Source organism: Arvicola amphibius, chromosome 12 (assembly GCF_903992535.2).
Source record: "Arvicola amphibius chromosome 12, mArvAmp1.2, whole genome shotgun sequence".
Classification (NCBI taxonomy): domain Eukaryota; kingdom Metazoa; phylum Chordata; class Mammalia; order Rodentia; family Cricetidae; genus Arvicola; species Arvicola amphibius.
This window is the reverse complement of record NC_052058.2, coordinates 164,098,815-164,116,186: the sequence shown is the minus strand read 5'-3', so window position 1 is coordinate 164,116,186 and position 17,372 is coordinate 164,098,815. Positions and strand designations below refer to the sequence as shown.

Below are 17,372 nucleotides of genomic sequence, written 5' to 3'. Positions count from 1 at the left end.
AGGGGTCACATGAAAAAGCGTGTGCCAGAGTCAGTCCTGTCCTTCCACCAGGTGGCTAATGGGATCAAACTCAGCTCACCAGGCTTGCCAGCAAGTACCTTTCTTTACCTGCTGAGCCACCCTGCCAACCCCAATTCTATTAGTTCTTAATTTAGTTTAGTAGACACGAATGGACAAGCCAAATGTAAGGTGTCAATTTTGTTTGGTTGGTTCGTTGGTTTTCTGAGACAAGGTCTGTTGGGGAATATTGATGTGTGTTGCATCTTTTCATACTGCCTTTGTTAACCATTCAAATATGTGTTTGATTAAACAAAATTAACCTGCACGCGGGAGAATGAGTCAGCAAGTAGCTGACAGGAAGCGGTAAGAAGGAACCACGTGGGGCTGGAGAGATGGCTCAGAGGTTGGGAGCATTGCCTGCTCTTCCAAAGGTCCTGAGTTCAACTCCCAGCAACCACATGGTGGCTCACGGCCATCTGTGGTGGGGTCTGGTGCCCTCTTCTGGCCTGCAGACATACGCACAGACAGAATGTTGTGTACATAATAAATAAATAAATAAATAAGTAAATAAACAAAAAAAAAAAAACAAAACAAAAAAAAAAGAAGGAACCACGTGCAGCAGGGATTCCTAAGGGGGGATTGGAGAGAAGGATGCTGGGCAGTTTGGAAGACATCAGGAAAGGGAGAAGTTAGCTACTTGCTATACAACCTCTTTGAGCGAGCAGAATTCTACCTCAAACCTTGAACTGTGAGTTCTTTAGATTTAGATAGTTTCCCTTAATAGCAAGGAACAGAATTCCTTCAGGCTGCAGCTCCTGTAGCTAATATGTCATAGAGGCTGGCCTCCAATTCACAGAAATTAGCCTGCTTCTGCCTCTTCAGTCCTGAAATTAAAGATGTGTGCCACTATGCCTGGCTAAAAGTATCAATTATAATCTTAAATCACATGATCATTTTCTATAAGCTGACCAGCTCTAATTTTACTTAATTGTCAACTACATTTTCCAAATAGCCTAATTCCCACGACATTGCTTATTAACTAGCCATAATTATTATCGGATCCCTTTCTGTGAAAGATTCCAAGGCAAAAAGAAAAGGTCTGGGATATATGGTCATAAAGACCCTGCCAGGGCTGGGGAGATGGCTCAGTGGTTAAGAGAACTGACTGCTCCTTCTGAGGACCCGGGTTCAATTCCCAGCACCCACATGGCAGCTTGCAGCTTCCAGTTCAAGAGAATCTGACATCGTTATACAATGCACATGATCCTTCTGAAGAGCACAGTGCTCTTAACCTCTGAGCCATCTGTTTACCTCTGGGATGGTAAAGTTACAGCAGCTCATACCCTTCCTCAGTTCTTCAAGTCGGTTGTTTAAATTTCTTCTACACCTATGAGCAGAGATCGACTCAAGAGTTAAAAAGAGTTATTTTATCTTGGTCACAGATGACAGGACATTGATTTCAGACACAGTGATTGGTTATAAGAAGCTTTGTTTACTGCCCAGCTGTTGTTGGGGAGCAGAGTTTTAGAATAATGAGACTGAAATTGAAATCGCCATCATGTGCTCGTGTAACTTTCCTTCAAAGAGCTCTTCTAACCAATCATTTTTGTTTTCTGAAAAGCAAAAAAAATGGCTCAAGAAGGCCTCGCCTTCGCCTTCTTCTAGCTTGTTACTGTGACTGGTGCTCAATCTTCTTCCAAAATAATCACAATAGGGACGTGGGACTAGGGATTTGGTTCAGTTGGTAGAGAATGTGACTAGCAATACACAAGATCCTGGGTTCAGTACCTAGCACTGCATGAAAACTCGGTGTGGGGGCACTCATCTGTAATCCCAGCACTTGGGTGGTGGGAGGAGGTCAATTCAAAACCATCCCTCAGATCCTAGCTCAAAAAAATAAAATAAAAACGACCATAATACCATTATTACAACCTAAAAGTTAATTAGTGAGTACCATAGAACTTCTACATAAATAAACAACTTTTAAAATGTTCAACGAATAAATCAAACTAAACTGAACCCCTGCCTCAGGCGCAGAAGCTGTCAGCAGACACACCCTTCCCGCTTGGTACTCAGGACTCCAGGACAAGTATGTTCTGTGTCGGCCTGGAGACTGGTATTTATTTCTAACTGCACACCTGGGAGCCAGGCCCCAGGCAGAAACTCATACAAGCTCCTTAACCTGTGGCTGGGACAAATCTGAGAGTCACCACCAGTCCTGTAGTTCAAAGGGGACACTCAGCTGCAGGCGCCCACAGAAGGAACTCACTGGCTCTGTCTGACTCCGTCCTCCCTACCAGGATTTCCCATCAGTCACATGGCAAGTCATAACTGTCTATAATTCCAGTTCCAAGGAATATAATGTCACCTTCTGAGCTCAATGAGCACCAGGCTCAAACACAATACATAAACATGCACACTCATATACATAAAATTAATTAAAGAAAGCTGGGTAGGGGTGGTGCATGCCTTTAATCCCAGGACTCAGGAGGGAGAGGCAAGCAGATCTCTGAGTCTGAGGGAAGCACGGTCGACAGCAAGTTCCTCCAGGACAGGGCAGGCTACACAGAAAACCCTGTCTCAAAAGGAAAAGAAAGAAAAGGGCAAAACAAATAATAATAAAATAATAATTAAAGAGAAAATCAGCTGGGAGGTGGTGGTGCACGCCTTTAATCTCAGCACTCAGAGGCAGGTAGATTTTTGTGAGTTCAAGACTGGTCTACAAATCAAGTTCCAGGACAGCCAAGACTATGCAGAGAAACCCTGTCTTGAACCCCACCCTGACACCCCCCCCAAAAAAAGAAAAAAATCCTCCCTTCTGAGACCAGTTTTTTAAAGTTTTATTACACAGGGCTGTTGGCTGCTGCCAACCCTGACAACCTGAGTTCAATTGCTGTGAAGGAGAAAAATCAACTGCAAAAGTCTGACCTCCACATGCATCATGGATGCCATGCGTGTGACGTGCACATGCACACACAATCAGTAAACAAATAAATGTAATAAATTATGCTGCAAACTTAACCTACTCGTCCTTGCTCGTCTCACTGACAGACATAAACTGGGCTGCCTAACTGGAAGGAAGCTGGTCACAGTGCTGGGGACGTGGCCCAGTGACAGGGCATCCGTCCCAGCACACTCACAGGGCACATTCACAAAAGACAACGACCAGCTCAAACTTCTACTCTGTACAAGAAAACATATTCTTCTGAGTAACTTACGAAGACTAGGCCTCTTAAAAAAGCATAAAACAGGGCTGGAGAGATGGCTCAGAGGTTAAGAGCATTGCCTGCTCTTCCAAAGGTCCTGAGTTCAATTCCCAGCAACCACATGGTGGCTCACAACCATCTGTAATGGGGTCTGGTGCGCTCTTCTGCCCTGCAGGCATACACACAGACGGAATATTGTATACAAAATAAATATTTTTTAAAAAAGCATAAAACAAATTTGCAGGTGCTTTTATTTATTAGTGAATGAATCCACACAAGTAACAAAAATGTAAATAAATACTCATTGACTAACATGCTTAAGGCCCTTCCAAGGAGCATGGTCCTCCAGCCTTGTTCTCAGGGTGTACTGTAACACACATCCACTTTCTTACCCCATTTTCTCTGGACTCACCAAATCCGGCTCGTAGTTAAGGCTGCAGCGCAGCATAGTGTGCTGTGGACCAGCTCGGTTCCCTCCTTGCAACTTTGCTTCTTTTTTGAATTCCTTCACATGCCTCCTGTTTCTGCATTTCCTTGAAGCTAGTTCTGTTTTAGCATTTCCTGTCTTGTGTCCCCCAGATTATCTTCCTGTCCCCTTGCTATAATCTAGATACTCTAATGTCGCTGTCCGAGTGGCTTCATCAACAAAGTGCTCCTTGGACTCGAGTAACAAGAGCTCAGAGTAAAGGATGCTTTGTTTAGCGACTCTGGACCTCATCCTAGCTTGAGCATGCAGGGCTTTGTTCATCCCAAGCACTGTACCTCATTCTCAAGGTTAGGCCATTTAACGCTCCTTAGGAAATAATTCTTTTACATCACTTTCAGGACAGTGTCCCTCCTAGTAGCCCAGAATGACCACACTCTGTCCTTACTGCACCAAAAGGCATCACTAATTCCAGAGATGAAATGTACGGGCCTGTCTTCAGCACCTGGGACAGTGCTCCCCAGTACAACATACCAACAGTAGAGTTGCTTTGCTGTTTCTTTTACTTTGCTGGACAAGGTACTATATAAATATTAATGTCACCGGCAATAACAGTCACCATGTCTAACTTGCTATCAATGAAAATGATCCTTTCTTCCTGACGAGCTCACTTCTGGAATTAGAAGGTATTCCCACTTCTTATTCCTTTCTCAACATTCATGTGCCTTTCCTTTCTTGTGGTGTCGGGGACTGAATCCAGGGCCTTGCACATGTATCGTTCTTTCTTTTTTTTTTTTTATCTGTATCTTTCTGTATAAAGTTGAATACATGTACTTGGGCTTTGCAATCCTATCCACTCGGACAACCTCCATCTTTGATTTGATTTTAGTTATAATTTAAATATATGGGACTGGCTGTTGTTGAAGAATGTTTACATCAGTGGTTCTCAACTTGTGGGTCACGACCCAACAAGGGTCACATATCAGATATTTACATTATAATTCATAACAGTAATAAAATTACAACAATGAAGTAGCAATTAAAATAATTTTGTGGTTGGTCATTACAACATGAGGAACTATATTAAAGGGTCACAGCATCAGGAAGTTGAGAACCATTAGTTTAGATCAAAAGTTAGTAAATTTCTTCATGCAGGGCAAAAGAAACTAATCCTTTTCATATAGTCTTTGAGCTCAAGACATTTTCACTTTTTTTCCCTCTATTTTGGAGACAGGGTTTCTCTGTGTAACTGCACTGGCTGTCCTGGAACTCACTCTGTAGACCAGCCTGGCCTCGAACTCACAGAGATCCACTTGCCCCTGCTTCCCGAGTGCTGGTATTAAAGGCGTATAATACTACCCAGCCTTTTTCACATTTTTAAAGAGTTGGATTTAGTGGAAAAGTAAAGTGTTTTATGACATGATAATTACAGGAAATTCAAATTTATTATCTACAAAGTTCTAGACATAACTACATTCAGTCCTCTAGTAATGTCCGCAGCTGCTCAGACAACCACAGAACAGTTTCAGCACATCCTACTTTGACAACAAGACCTGAAAAGTTTTGCTAACACTAAATATATCTAATGCAGTTGCTGATAATTAAACCTACAATCCTACATTTTGCATAAACCCCAGCATGCCCTTCCTGTCTATTCTGTATTACATACTTTAAACTGTTCACTTATATGAATACTGTTCCTCTTTTCTCTCTTGCAGGACTGCAGACTGTGCAGGGCTCTGTACATGCTAACTATCTGCTCTGTCCCACTGAGCTGCAACTTTAGTTGCTGGGAGCTGTACAATCAGGATCTTCAACTGCATACGGGGCCATTGAGGCATACTCTTAAAGCCAGGTAGTGGCGCACGCCTTTACGGAGACTGGTCTAGGCATTTTTCCCACCTAAGGATCTCCTGGAGAGCTGCAACAATGCCCAAAAGAAAGGCTGCAAGCGATGCGAGTCAGGAGCCAAAGAGAAGATCAGCCCGACTGTCTGCTGTGCCTGTGCCCTTTACACCAGAGTTGAAACCTAAAAGAACATCAACTCAATGGAAAATGAAGAACACAAATGTTGTAGCGGAAAAAAACAAGGATATAGGTGCTGTAACAGTTCCTGAAAGCAAGCCCGAAGGTGTTCAGGAGGAGTGCAACATGGACAAGGCTGAAAATGGAGAAGCCAAAGTTGTGGAGGCACCCATTCAAAAGATGGAAGCAGAGGAAGTCAAAGAGATGAATGAAGATGCTGAAGAAGATGGAGGAGAAAAGGAAGAAGCAGTGGCAGCAGAAGGAAAAGATGATGAGCTGGAGGAAAACATCCAAAATACAGAGAAAGAGGAAGATGGAGAAGAGGACAAAGGTACAGATGAGGAGGTGAAAGATGAAAACGGAGTCCTGGAAGAGAAGCCAGGGGCAGCAGGACGTGAGGACGCCAGAGAGGACAGAGATGATGGAGACGACAGCAGAGAGCAGCAAGGGGATGGGAAGGCGGGAGAAGAGGGGGATGGCAAAGAGGAAGAAGTTGAAGAACAGAGAGAGGAAAAAGAAGAGGAAGGTGGAAAATGCAAAGAGGAAAATAAGGAAGATGAACAGGAAGGCCAGAGAGGGGAAGACGGAAAGGAGAAAGTTGATGGGAAAGAGAGAAAGGAGGAAGGCAAAGAAAAAGAGGCTGCAGGGGAAGGAAATGATGAAGACAAGGTGGAGGCCGAACAAGAAGCTGAAGACAAAGATTTGAAACAAGATGGAGAAAAAGAGGCGTCTCTGAGTATTGTCTAAAACTGCCCTATGTGATATCATAATTTGGTAACATGTGCATTCTTGTTGTAATGCTAAGAGATAAAACTTTTACCAGATGTTTTATAGGCAGTGCTTCTCTTTTAGCATCATTCAGTCTTGGAACACCACACAGGTCACTAGTGACGAGATACCTGACATGACACCTGTGTACACTTGGAACACCACACAGGTCACTAGTGACGAAACACCTAACATGACACCTGTGTACACTTTGTGGTTAGAGTAGTGCAAAACAAAATGTACTTGTGACTGTGAATTTCACTGTGTGTAAGTTATATACTAAATCTTAGCATTTCAATTTCATTCTTATATGTGATAATTTTGCAGACTAGGAGAATTCAAAAGAAAGAGTCTGTACAACTGTACTGTAGTTCTCTAGGTTGCTTTTATGAAGAAGGTCAACTCTTTTCAGGTGATGTTAAGAGTTAGAATTGCCATTACCAAATATAACTGTATTAGTAGCTTGGAAAGAATATAACATCTTAATTTTGTTTTTTGAGAAATTTGAATGTTTGTTTCAGGAGGGCAGTTTTGATTTTATGTGTATGCACAAAGTTTTCCTGGATTTATCATAATAAAACAGTTCTACAAATATAAAAAAAAATCTTCTTAAAAAACTTAAAAATGCAGAGAATAAATCTACTATCTGCACGTCTACCATTTCCTCAGCCCTCATCAGTGACAGATCACCCACCTGATTATATCCCTTACCTATGAAGATACTTCTCACTAGACATGGCTCACAGCATTTCTGAGTTCATTTTTTTAAGAATATTTTGATGGGAGCTGGAGAGATGGCTCAATGGTTAAGAGCACTGACTGCTCTTCCAGAGATCCTGAGTTCAATTCCCAGCAACCACATGGTAGCTCACAGCCATCTATAATGAGACCTGGCATCCCCTTCTGGAATGCAAGCACACATGGAAGGAATGCTGTACACATAATAAATAAATAAATCTATTCATGAATAGATTTCTATGTTGGCAGCCCCCAACTCGGTATTTTTTAATTTTACTTTAATTTTACGTGTGTGGATGTTTTCCCTTATGTATGTCTGTGCATATCATATGCATGCCTGATGTCCATGGAAGCCAGAAGAAGGCACTGGATCCCCTGGAGCAGAAGTTACAGACAGCTGTGAGTCCCCATGGGAGTGCTGGGAATACCCTGCTCCTCTGAGAAGAGTTAGGAGGTAGAGGAAACAGGACCAGATGCTGAGGTCATCTTCAGCTTTGTTGTGAGCTTCAAGCCAACCTGAGCTACATGAGACTCTTATCTTCAAAGGTTAAATTAAATTTAAAAAAAAAAGTTACTGAAAGGGATTTAAGACTTACTGTGAAAATGCATCAGGGAGAGAAAGTCTTCTGAGAAAAAAAAATTAAACATCTTACTGGTGTATGTGTGCAAAACCATGCAAAGTTCAATAGAGTGATTCTGAAATGTGCAAAAAGGACAGTGAGAACCACTGGGAGAAAATACGCCTACAGCGTCTCCAGGTGTGAACACACACACACACACAGTGAAAACTACTGGGAGAAAATACGCCTACAGCGTCTCCAGGTGTGAACACACACACACACAGTGAAAACTACTAGAAGAAAATACGCCTACAGCGTCTCCAGGTATGAACACACACACACACACACACACACAGTGAAAACTACTGGGAGAAAATACGCCTACAGCGTCTCCAGGTGTGAACACACACACTCACACACAGTGAAAACTACTGGGAGAAAATACGCCTACAGCGTCTCCAGGTGTGAACACACACACACAGTGAAAACCACTGGGAGAAAATACGCCTACAGCGTCTCCAGGTGTGAACACACACACACAGTGAAAACCACTGGGAGAAAATACGCCTACAGCGTCTCCAGATGTGAATACACACACACACAGCTGAAGTATACACAACACAGAAAGACATAATCAAACAAGGATAAAGAATTTAAGTAACTTCAGGCAGTGGTGGCAAACACCTGTAGTTCAAGGCCAGCTTGGTCTACAGAACAAGTTCAGGGGTAGCATCACCACCATGCCCCGTTTTTGTGGTGTTGGGAATAGAACCCAGGTGTGGTGCTTTGAATAAAATGCCCTCTCCCCCACAGGTTTAGTCATCAGACAGTGTGACATTATTTGAAAGGATTGCAGGGACTAGGGGTGTGGCCTCGTTGGAGGAAGTATATCACTAGAAGTGGGCTTGGGGGTTTCAAAAGCCCATGCCAGGCCCAGTCTCTCTCTCTCTCTCCACCTGTACATCAGGATGTAGCTCTGAGCTACTTCTCAAGCATCACACAGCCATTTGCCACCATGCTCTCCGCCATGATGATAATGCACAAAGCCTCTGAAACTATAAGCAAGAAAACCCCAGTTAACACTTTCCCTTATAAGAGTCGCCTGTCGTGGTGTCTCTTCAGTCTGAGCTACAGAGAGAAGTGTACCTCACTCCAAAACAAACCAGGCATGCCTGCACAGGACTTTAATCCCAGCACTGTGGAGGTAGAGACAAGGAGTTCTTTATGAGTTTGAGGTAACTCTATTATAGCAAGCTCCAGGCCAGCCATTCACATAGTGAGACCCTGTCTCAAAACAAAACGATACGAGAGGCGGAGAGAGCACGGTGGTTAAGAGTGTGCTCGCTGTTCTCTCAGAGTAGCAGGTTTGTTTCCATTTTTTCCTCTAACTCCAGGGTGCTGGGATTAAAAAAGGAGAACAAAAAGAAAAAGCAATTCACAAAAGACCATGTTTGAAAACAGGAAGAAACATGCCTCCTCAAATTGACACCATGTGAAAATACATACCAACCACATTAGCAAAAGCTTTAAAGTTTGAAAAACACTGGTTACATGGATAAAGGAGAACGCTCATGTAACTGGCAGTGTACGAATCATAAAATTCTCTGAAGAGCAGCTGGGCATACCACGTCTTCTTCCAGCCTAACAACTTCACCCAGGAGCACAGCTGCTGGGGTAACAGAACACACAGGGAGTCACACTGTTGTCACACTGTAGAGAAACCAGTAGCTGAGACAGCGCGGACCAAAGTGGTTTTATCTAAACAGTAACGTCGAGGCCAGCAAAGAGCACTGCAGGAGAGGGGGTGCAGTGCAGCATTAAAGCAGGGTCTGAGGACATGCAAGTATGTACTCAGTGTGAGCACACGGGAACCACGCAACAGTGTCAGCGTGCATGCGGGAACCACTCCAACAATCTCAGTGTCGTCTTTAGGAATGAAGAAAGGACTCAGAACAGGAACAGTATGGAGGGCTTTAAAGGAAGCTGTAGCTGCAATGTCCTTTAAAGAGGAAAGGACGGGCAGGGCGGACAGCGGCATTGGCGGCAGTGGTAGGTGCTCGCCTTTCATCCCAGAGGCAGAGGGAGGCAGATCTCTGTGAGTTCAAGGCCAGCCTGGCCTACAGAGCATATTCCAGGACAGGCTCCAAAGCTACAGAGAAACCCTGTAGAAACAGAGAGAAAGAGAGAGGGGGTGGGAGAGAGACAGAGACAGAGACAGAGAGAGGGGAGAAGAGAGGAAAAGAAAAGAAGAAAAGAAAAGAAAAAGGCAGTAAAAGAGTCAAAGAAGATTTTTCTCCATAACTATGCTGATGACGTTTCCTCCCCCTGACTTGGGGCCTCCTTTGGACAGTTTCCTTCATTGCCTGAAAATGACCCTGAAGCATGGGGTGAGGAATTTGATAATCAATCTGATCTTGAATTCTCTCCACTTTTTGATGAGGACTTAGAGGAGAGCCTACAAAAAAGCAAACTTTACACGCAACCTAGGCAAGCTAGGGCTCCATAGAGAAACAGATTTCATTTCCCAATTCCTCCCTGGACTAATGAGCTGGGCTTGGTATTTCCAGTGCAATTTCAGCAAAATCAAAATGTTTACCTAATTATGCACTAAGCAATCTACTTAAAACTCTAGGAGGAGAGATGGCATTGGACAGTCAGGAGACCAGAGAGGAACTACAGCTATCTGAATCCAGACTAGCAGGCCTTTGTGTGTCATGTGGATCTCTCCCTGCCATAACTGCCTCCCACAGGGACTTCAGCACAAGGGCCATCAACTACTAACTGCTTGCCTTACCCTCCTTGCTCAATTAGTAAGTCAGGGGAGGACAATTATATGTCAACAATTATATGGGTTTGAGCCTTGCTGTACTACTTACCCTTAACTAGCAATCAGTTTTTAAAAGTGTTACAGAACTCTATGGATTTTCAAATTTCATTTGTAGTATGGAAGGAGAGGAAATCATTATCCAGCTGGTAAACTATGGGATGTCCTCATATAAACTGAATTTGTGATTACCAAAGTTGTCCAACCTTCTCCCATTTTCTGAGTACATATTTATTTTACTGACAGCTCGTCTAACGGTACAGGAGGGATTTGTGGTCCAGAGAGTCATCACTCTATTAACACTCTCTCTTTCTTCAGCTCAACAGGTGCAGCCGTCTGTTTTGATCCATTTATTACAGTTAGTTCATGAACCCTTCAATATCGCTTCAGACTCTGCTTATGTTATAGGATCACTACCAGCAACAGACTCGACTCACACACACTCTGAGCTCCCTGGTTTTACGGCAGAAGAAGCTGATGCATTGGCCTACCCAATGTTCACTTCTCCAGAAGAAAACTGGAATGGGGAAGATGGATCCACTGAAACATGAAGGACTCCTCCCTAGGCCATCGTGGACAACGGCAGAAAGAAAAGATCTGGAAGTCACCAGAAAGAGAGTAAACCTCTAGCTACCGGGTAAAAGGAGATATCAACCATATCACCAGAAGTCAAGTCTGCATACCTGGGGCCAAGTTAAGACCCCCTATGCACCAAGGGAGAAGTTACTCTACTCTACTTGGCTCTGTGTTTATGACTAGACCTTGGGACCATAGCAGACTCACTCATGCACCTGAAGAAGGAACTGCATTTAAGTTTTCTTTGGGATTTAAGTCACTTCCTATTTGTATAGGATATAACATTTATATTCTTTTTCATTTTATTTTTTCCGAGACAGGGTTTCTCTGTAGCTTTGCAGCTGTCCTGGAACTCTGTAGAACAAGTTGGTCTTGCACCCACACAAAGCCACCTGCCGTGGGAACTCCTTCAGCCAATAGCCTTTAAGATACTGTCACTTGGGCTGGAGAGATGGCTCAGAGGTTAAGAGCACTGACTGCTCTTCCAGAGGTCCTGAGTTCAATTCCCAGCAACCACATGGTGGCTCACAACCATCTGTAATGAGATCTGGTGGCCTCTTCTGGCCTGCAAGTATACATGCAAGCAGAACACTGTATATGTAATAAATAAATAAATCTTTAAAAAAAAAGATACCGGCACTTTGGGCATGGTCTCATGTACTGTAAATGCAGACAAAAGCATGCACAGGTCTCCTGGCTGCTGGAGATTCAGTTTGAGTTCGAGTTCCAGCGCATGCAGAGGACTACAGATCGCTACTCTTTCTGTGAGTTTATACCCAGATAAATAAACCTTTGTTAGACTCAATTCTGGGCTATGGTGGAACTTTAAAAAAAAAAAAAAAAAGATTTATTTATGTGTACAGTATTCTGTCTGCATGTACACCTGCAGGCCAGAAGAGGGCACCAGACCTCATTACAGATGGTTGTGAGCCATCATGTGGTTGCTGGGAATTGAACTCAGGACCTTTGGAAGAGTAGGCAGTGCTCTTAACTGCTGAGCCATCTCTCCAGCCCCAGGTGGAACTCTTTTGTACACCAACACCCACCTGTCTCTGCCTCCCGAGTGTTGGGAATAAAGGTGTGTGCCACCACCACCTGGCAACATTTATATTCTTATTAAAGTCAAATATGGGTTTCCATTCTACAAGATGTTGGAACTCCTGTTTCCGAGTTTCTTTTGCTGTGAAGAGACACCATGACGATGGCAATTCTTATATCTTATAAAGAAAAACATTTCTTTGTTCCTGAGACAGGGTTTCTTGTCTGTGTAACAGCCCTAGATATCCTGGAACTAGCTCTTGTAGACCAGGCTGGCCTCAAATTCACAGAGATCCACCTGCCTCTGCCTCCCCAGTGCTGGGATTAAGGGTGTGCGCCACCACCGCCCAGTTTATAAAGGAAAGCATTTAATTGTGTCTTGCAGTTCAGATTTTCAGTCCACTACCATCATGGTGGGACATAGCGGCAAACATGGTGCTGGAGAGGAAGCTGAGAGTTCTTATATCTTGACTCACAGGCAACAGGAAGTGGTCTGAGTTACTGGGTGTGGCTTGAGCATATATGAGACCTCTAGGCCCACCTCCATCCACAGTGACACAGTTCCTCCAACAAGAGCTTCCTAATAGTACCACTCCTTTTGGGGCCATTTTCTTTCAAACCACAACTACTAATCATCTGGGCTTCTTTTCAAGCTATTCTCTAGATTTTTCTGATTAATGTGATAAGGTAGCTTATAATATTAGACATAATTTGGATCTCTGTTCTTGGTGTCAGAGTATAACACAATGCTTTCACGGGTCTAACATTATTCTTTTGGGGGGGCAGGGGTTCGAAACAGGGTTTCTCTGTAGCTTTGGAACCTATCCTGGAACTAGCTCTTGTAGACTAGGCTGGACTTGAACTCACAGAGATCAGCCTGCCTCTCCCAAGTGCTGGGATTAAAGGCGCGTATCACCAACACCTGGCACATTACTCTTTATGCTTATAATTTCCTAGCTTACAGGATACTCATGCACCACCAAATGACAGATTTACCTACAAAACTAGCCATGGTTGCATGTGCCCGTAACCCCCACAATGAACATGCAGGGACAAATGGATCCTAGGAGTCCTAGGAAGCCAACTAATGGCAGTGTAAGTTTATCTCAAAAAATAAATAAAAGTGGAAACAAAAAGAAGAAGCCACTCAATGCCCTCCTCGGGCCACAATGTGCACCACATCACACCAACACACACACACACTTAAAAAAAATAGAGGTCAAAGAGATGGTTCACTGATTAAGAGCACTGGCTATTCTTCCAGAGAATCTGGGTTCAATTCCCCACATCCATGTCCACATGGCAGCGCACAGCCTGGCAGATCCAACCCCCTCTTCTGTCTCCACAGGCACTGCATGCACAGTACACAGATCTACAAAAGGAAAGGGTGACTGCATACAGGCCGATGGCTCTTCTCTTTAACTGTTTCTGCCCTTTAAGCTACCGCTATCCCAGTCAGCGACTGCAGCTCTGCAGCCACAAAGGCCACAGCCCGAGGAGATTCTCTTTCCTCGGGCACTGCCTCTTTCAAAGCTACAACTGGAGTTTATCTGAGCCTCTGTCCCTCTAGAGAACTCAAGATTCAAAGGCTGAGGTAGAATTCTGCTCCCTGGGGAGGCTGAATTGCAAGCAGCTCACCAAGCTCGCCTCCTCCTGTCTCCCAAGAAGTGTCTCCTGCGATTCCTTGCCCCTCCTTAAAAACCCTTCTCCCTTGGCTCCTCCCTACAACTTCCAGTCAGCTAGTTGCTGACTCAACCTCCTGACCGCAGAATTTTATTAAATCAAATACATCTTTGCATCATTAAACAAAGGTTCCAGAGCATAAACAAAGGTAACATACCTTAAAATATTATCTACAACACCTGATAACCCCAGTTTGATCCCCTGATCCCAAAAAGTGGAAGCCAAGGGGCTGGAGAGATGGCTCAGTGGTTAAGAGCATTGCCTGCTCTTCCAAAGGTCCTGAGTTCAATTCCCAGCGACCACATGGTGGCTCACAACCATCTGTAATGAGGTCTGGTGCCCTCTTCTGGCCTGCAGACATACACACAGACAGAGTATTGTATACATAATAAATAAATAAAAAAAAGTGGAAGCCAAGAACCCAGTCCCACAAGTTATTCCATGTGCTCTATCCACCCACACAAGCAGAAACGCACACAGTGTCAGAATGAAAAGAAGAGGGGAGGTGGCAGTGACGTCACATCCATGTGCACGGCAGAGGCCCTGGGCATCTCCACATGATAGGTGAATACATAAGAATGGGGAAGACAACAAGGATGGATGAAAAGATCCAAAATATGAGAAAATGGGGACACGGTAAGGTACACTTATCATGGCAAATCCAACCACACTATGAGTAGATTAAAAAACCAGAAAAGATAAACAGCTGATCAAAATCAACATTTGGGTTTGTTTATTTCGTTTTTGGAGACAGGGTTTCTCTGTAGCTTTGGAGCCTATCCTGGAAATTACTCTGTAAACCAGGCTGGCCTCAAACTTACAGAGGTCTGCCTGCCTCTGTCTCCTGTGTGCTGGGATTAAAGGCGTGCGCCACCACCCAGCCACAACCAACATTTGTAAGATAAAAATTTGGCTTGCATTAGGAAAGATTCCAGATCCCAAAGTTAGGGCCACTATATCTAACTCCTTTACAGTGCTCAGCAGTCTGTAATAGAAATAAAAAAGAACCCACACTGGTGGGGATGTGACTTACTGGGGAAGTTCACCTCACAGGCACCAGGTCCTGACTTCCATCTCCAGCTCCACAATAAGCGAACAGCCTTTATTAGTTGATTAGTCACAGTTTTTTCTTTTTCTAAAAAAGACATTGCCGGGCAGTGATGGCACACGCCTTTAATCCCAGCACTTGGGAGGCAGAGGCAGGCAGATCTCTGTGAGTTCAAGGCCAGCCTGGTCTACAGAGCTACTTCCAGGACATCCAGGGCTACACAGAGAAACCCAGTCTCAAAAACCAAAACAACAACAACAACAACAAAGATTTGTTTATTTATTATGTAGTTTTCTGCCTGCATGTATGCCTTCAGGCCAGAAGAGGGCACCAGGGGGACAAGATCTCATTATCAATGGCTGTGAGCCATATGGATGGTTGCTGGGATTTGAACTCAGGACCTCAGGAAGATCAGCCAGTGCTCTTAACTGCTGAGCCATTTCTCCAGTTTTCCAATGTGTTACAGTCTTGCTATATTCCAAACTGCAAGGAAAGTCACAGCTGGAAAAGCCCAGCCTGCCATTTCTTTCCTGGGAGACTTAACGTCCAAGCACGGAGGAAGTTACAGTTGCATTTGTAAAGCCAACTGTGAGGTTATCCAGCACAGAAGGAATGAAGTATCCAACCTAATTCTCCGAGATAACTCAACTTAGCAAAGGCCAAGGCTTCACAGCCAAGTCTCTCCACTCTTGCTGTAGAACACACTGATGAGCAAGCGCTCCACCCCATATATTAGTAAGCCACTAGTATGCCTTCCCTCAACAAACCCCAGCTTTTAAACTGTAACTCAGAACCCACATGGGGTCATAGGACTGAATGTGGAGGCAGAGAACATTTTGATAGCAGTGAAATACTTCTGAACACCCAACGACCAAAACTTAGTTCAAAAATGAAGCAGTGTCATGAATCTGAGATGTTTCTGGCAATCCTCGTCCCATGCTACTTCCCCAGCAGATGCCTCAGGCCACAAAACCCAAGAAACACAGCCTGGACTTGGGCTCAAATTCAAGACTATTGCATGTGGTGAACCATAGTGCTTTTACTATACATACGAAGTTTTCTGCACTCCCAGAAACATAATCATTTAGTTATAGAAAGTAAGGCCTTTTGGGCTGGAGAGATGGCTCAGAGGTTTTGGAAGAGGCTGTTCTTCCAAAGTTCCTGAATTCCCCAGCAACCATATGGCAGCTCACAATCATCTACAAGATCTGATGCCCTCTTCTGGTGAGCAGGCATGCATACAGACAGAAAATTCTATACATAATAAATGTTACACACACACACACAAAGAAAGCTTTTTTATGTTTCCCTAGTCATTCCTCAGCATGAAACTATCAAATTAACATTGTTAAAATGTTTGAAAACTGAGGCCCTTTAATCCCAGCACTCAGAAGGCAGAGTCAGCTGAATTTAAGGCTAGCCTGATCTACATAACAAATTCTAGGCCAGTCACATCTGTACAGTGAGACTGTCTTTAAAAAGTAAGCAAACAGGGACTGGGGAGATGGCTCAGCAGTTAAGAGCATTGGCTGGTCTTCCAGAGGACCTGGGTTCAATTCCCAGCACCCACATGGCAGCTCACAACTGTCTGTAAGTCCAGGTCCAGGGGATCTGACACCCTCGCACAGACATACATACAGGCAACACCACCACACATAAATAAAAATTAATTAAAATGAAAAGCAACCAAGCAAACAAAAGCTGTTTGAGTTTTGTTCTCTTTAAGAGATGTTAAAAGAACTGTTTTTGTTTTCGTTTTTTTCAAGATGGGGTGTGGCCTGGAACACGCTAAGTAGAACATGCCGGGATTTCTGGCAATCCTCTGTCTCTGCCTCCCAAGTGCTGAGATTTCAGGCTGGCACCACCATGCACTAACTAGTTAAACAAGCTTCAGCTTGGCATTACAACAGAATCAATAACAGTTTCTCAAGTGGCCCTAAGTAGCCTTTACTACTCCGTGTCTAGTATTCTACACAGCGGAAGCCTCACATTGACAACAATCAAATAAAGCCCATTCTACACAACTTTCTTCTACACAGTAGTTTTAGGGTTTACTCTCAATATCCTTTCTCACCTAAGAGAACAGCAATAGTTAACAACATAAACCTCCCCGAGACATGGAAAGCTTCCAGATCAGATCTCCAGTCTTGAATGAGATCTGGAGGCCAGTTTAATGGCAAGACTACAAATCTGCTCCCTTACTGGCAGTACTGGGCCACTTGGCTACCATCCAGCCTTGCATTACGACAACTATGCAGAAGTACAGAAGTAGCCACAGCTATCTCCAAGCAAGAGGTCTTACCTTGTTAACAGAAAAGCTTTAGACCAATAACTGAGTATAAAATTAAACTAGCAATGAGGAAACATGCTGAGATTCTGATATTTTCACTTACAGAACCTAGGCATTTAGTTTGTATTATATTGATTCTAAGTATGTATTATCCAACAGAAATAAATTCTCTGATACATCCCTTTCTTCATA

The 17,372-nt window shown here is 43.7% G+C and overlaps 2 protein-coding genes across 2 annotated transcripts in view; one reads left to right on the top strand and one right to left on the bottom strand.

Annotated features, from left to right (window-relative positions):
- The window catches only part of Rsf1 (remodeling and spacing factor 1), a 110,251-nt gene that overhangs the window by 80,483 nt on the left and 12,396 nt on the right, over window positions 1–17,372 (bottom strand). The window lies entirely within an intron of this gene.
- LOC119802909 (high mobility group nucleosome-binding domain-containing protein 5-like) lies at window positions 5,560–6,402 on the top strand. Its single transcript, XM_038314120.1, has one exon. The coding sequence runs from the start codon at window positions 5,560–5,562 to the stop codon at window positions 6,400–6,402; it is 843 nt and encodes a 280-aa protein (XP_038170048.1).

Coding starts and splice junctions, on each gene's coding strand:
- LOC119802909 (XM_038314120.1), top strand. CDS start 5,560: ATGCCCAAAAGAAAGGCTGCAAGCGATGCGAGTCAGGAGCCAAAGAGA.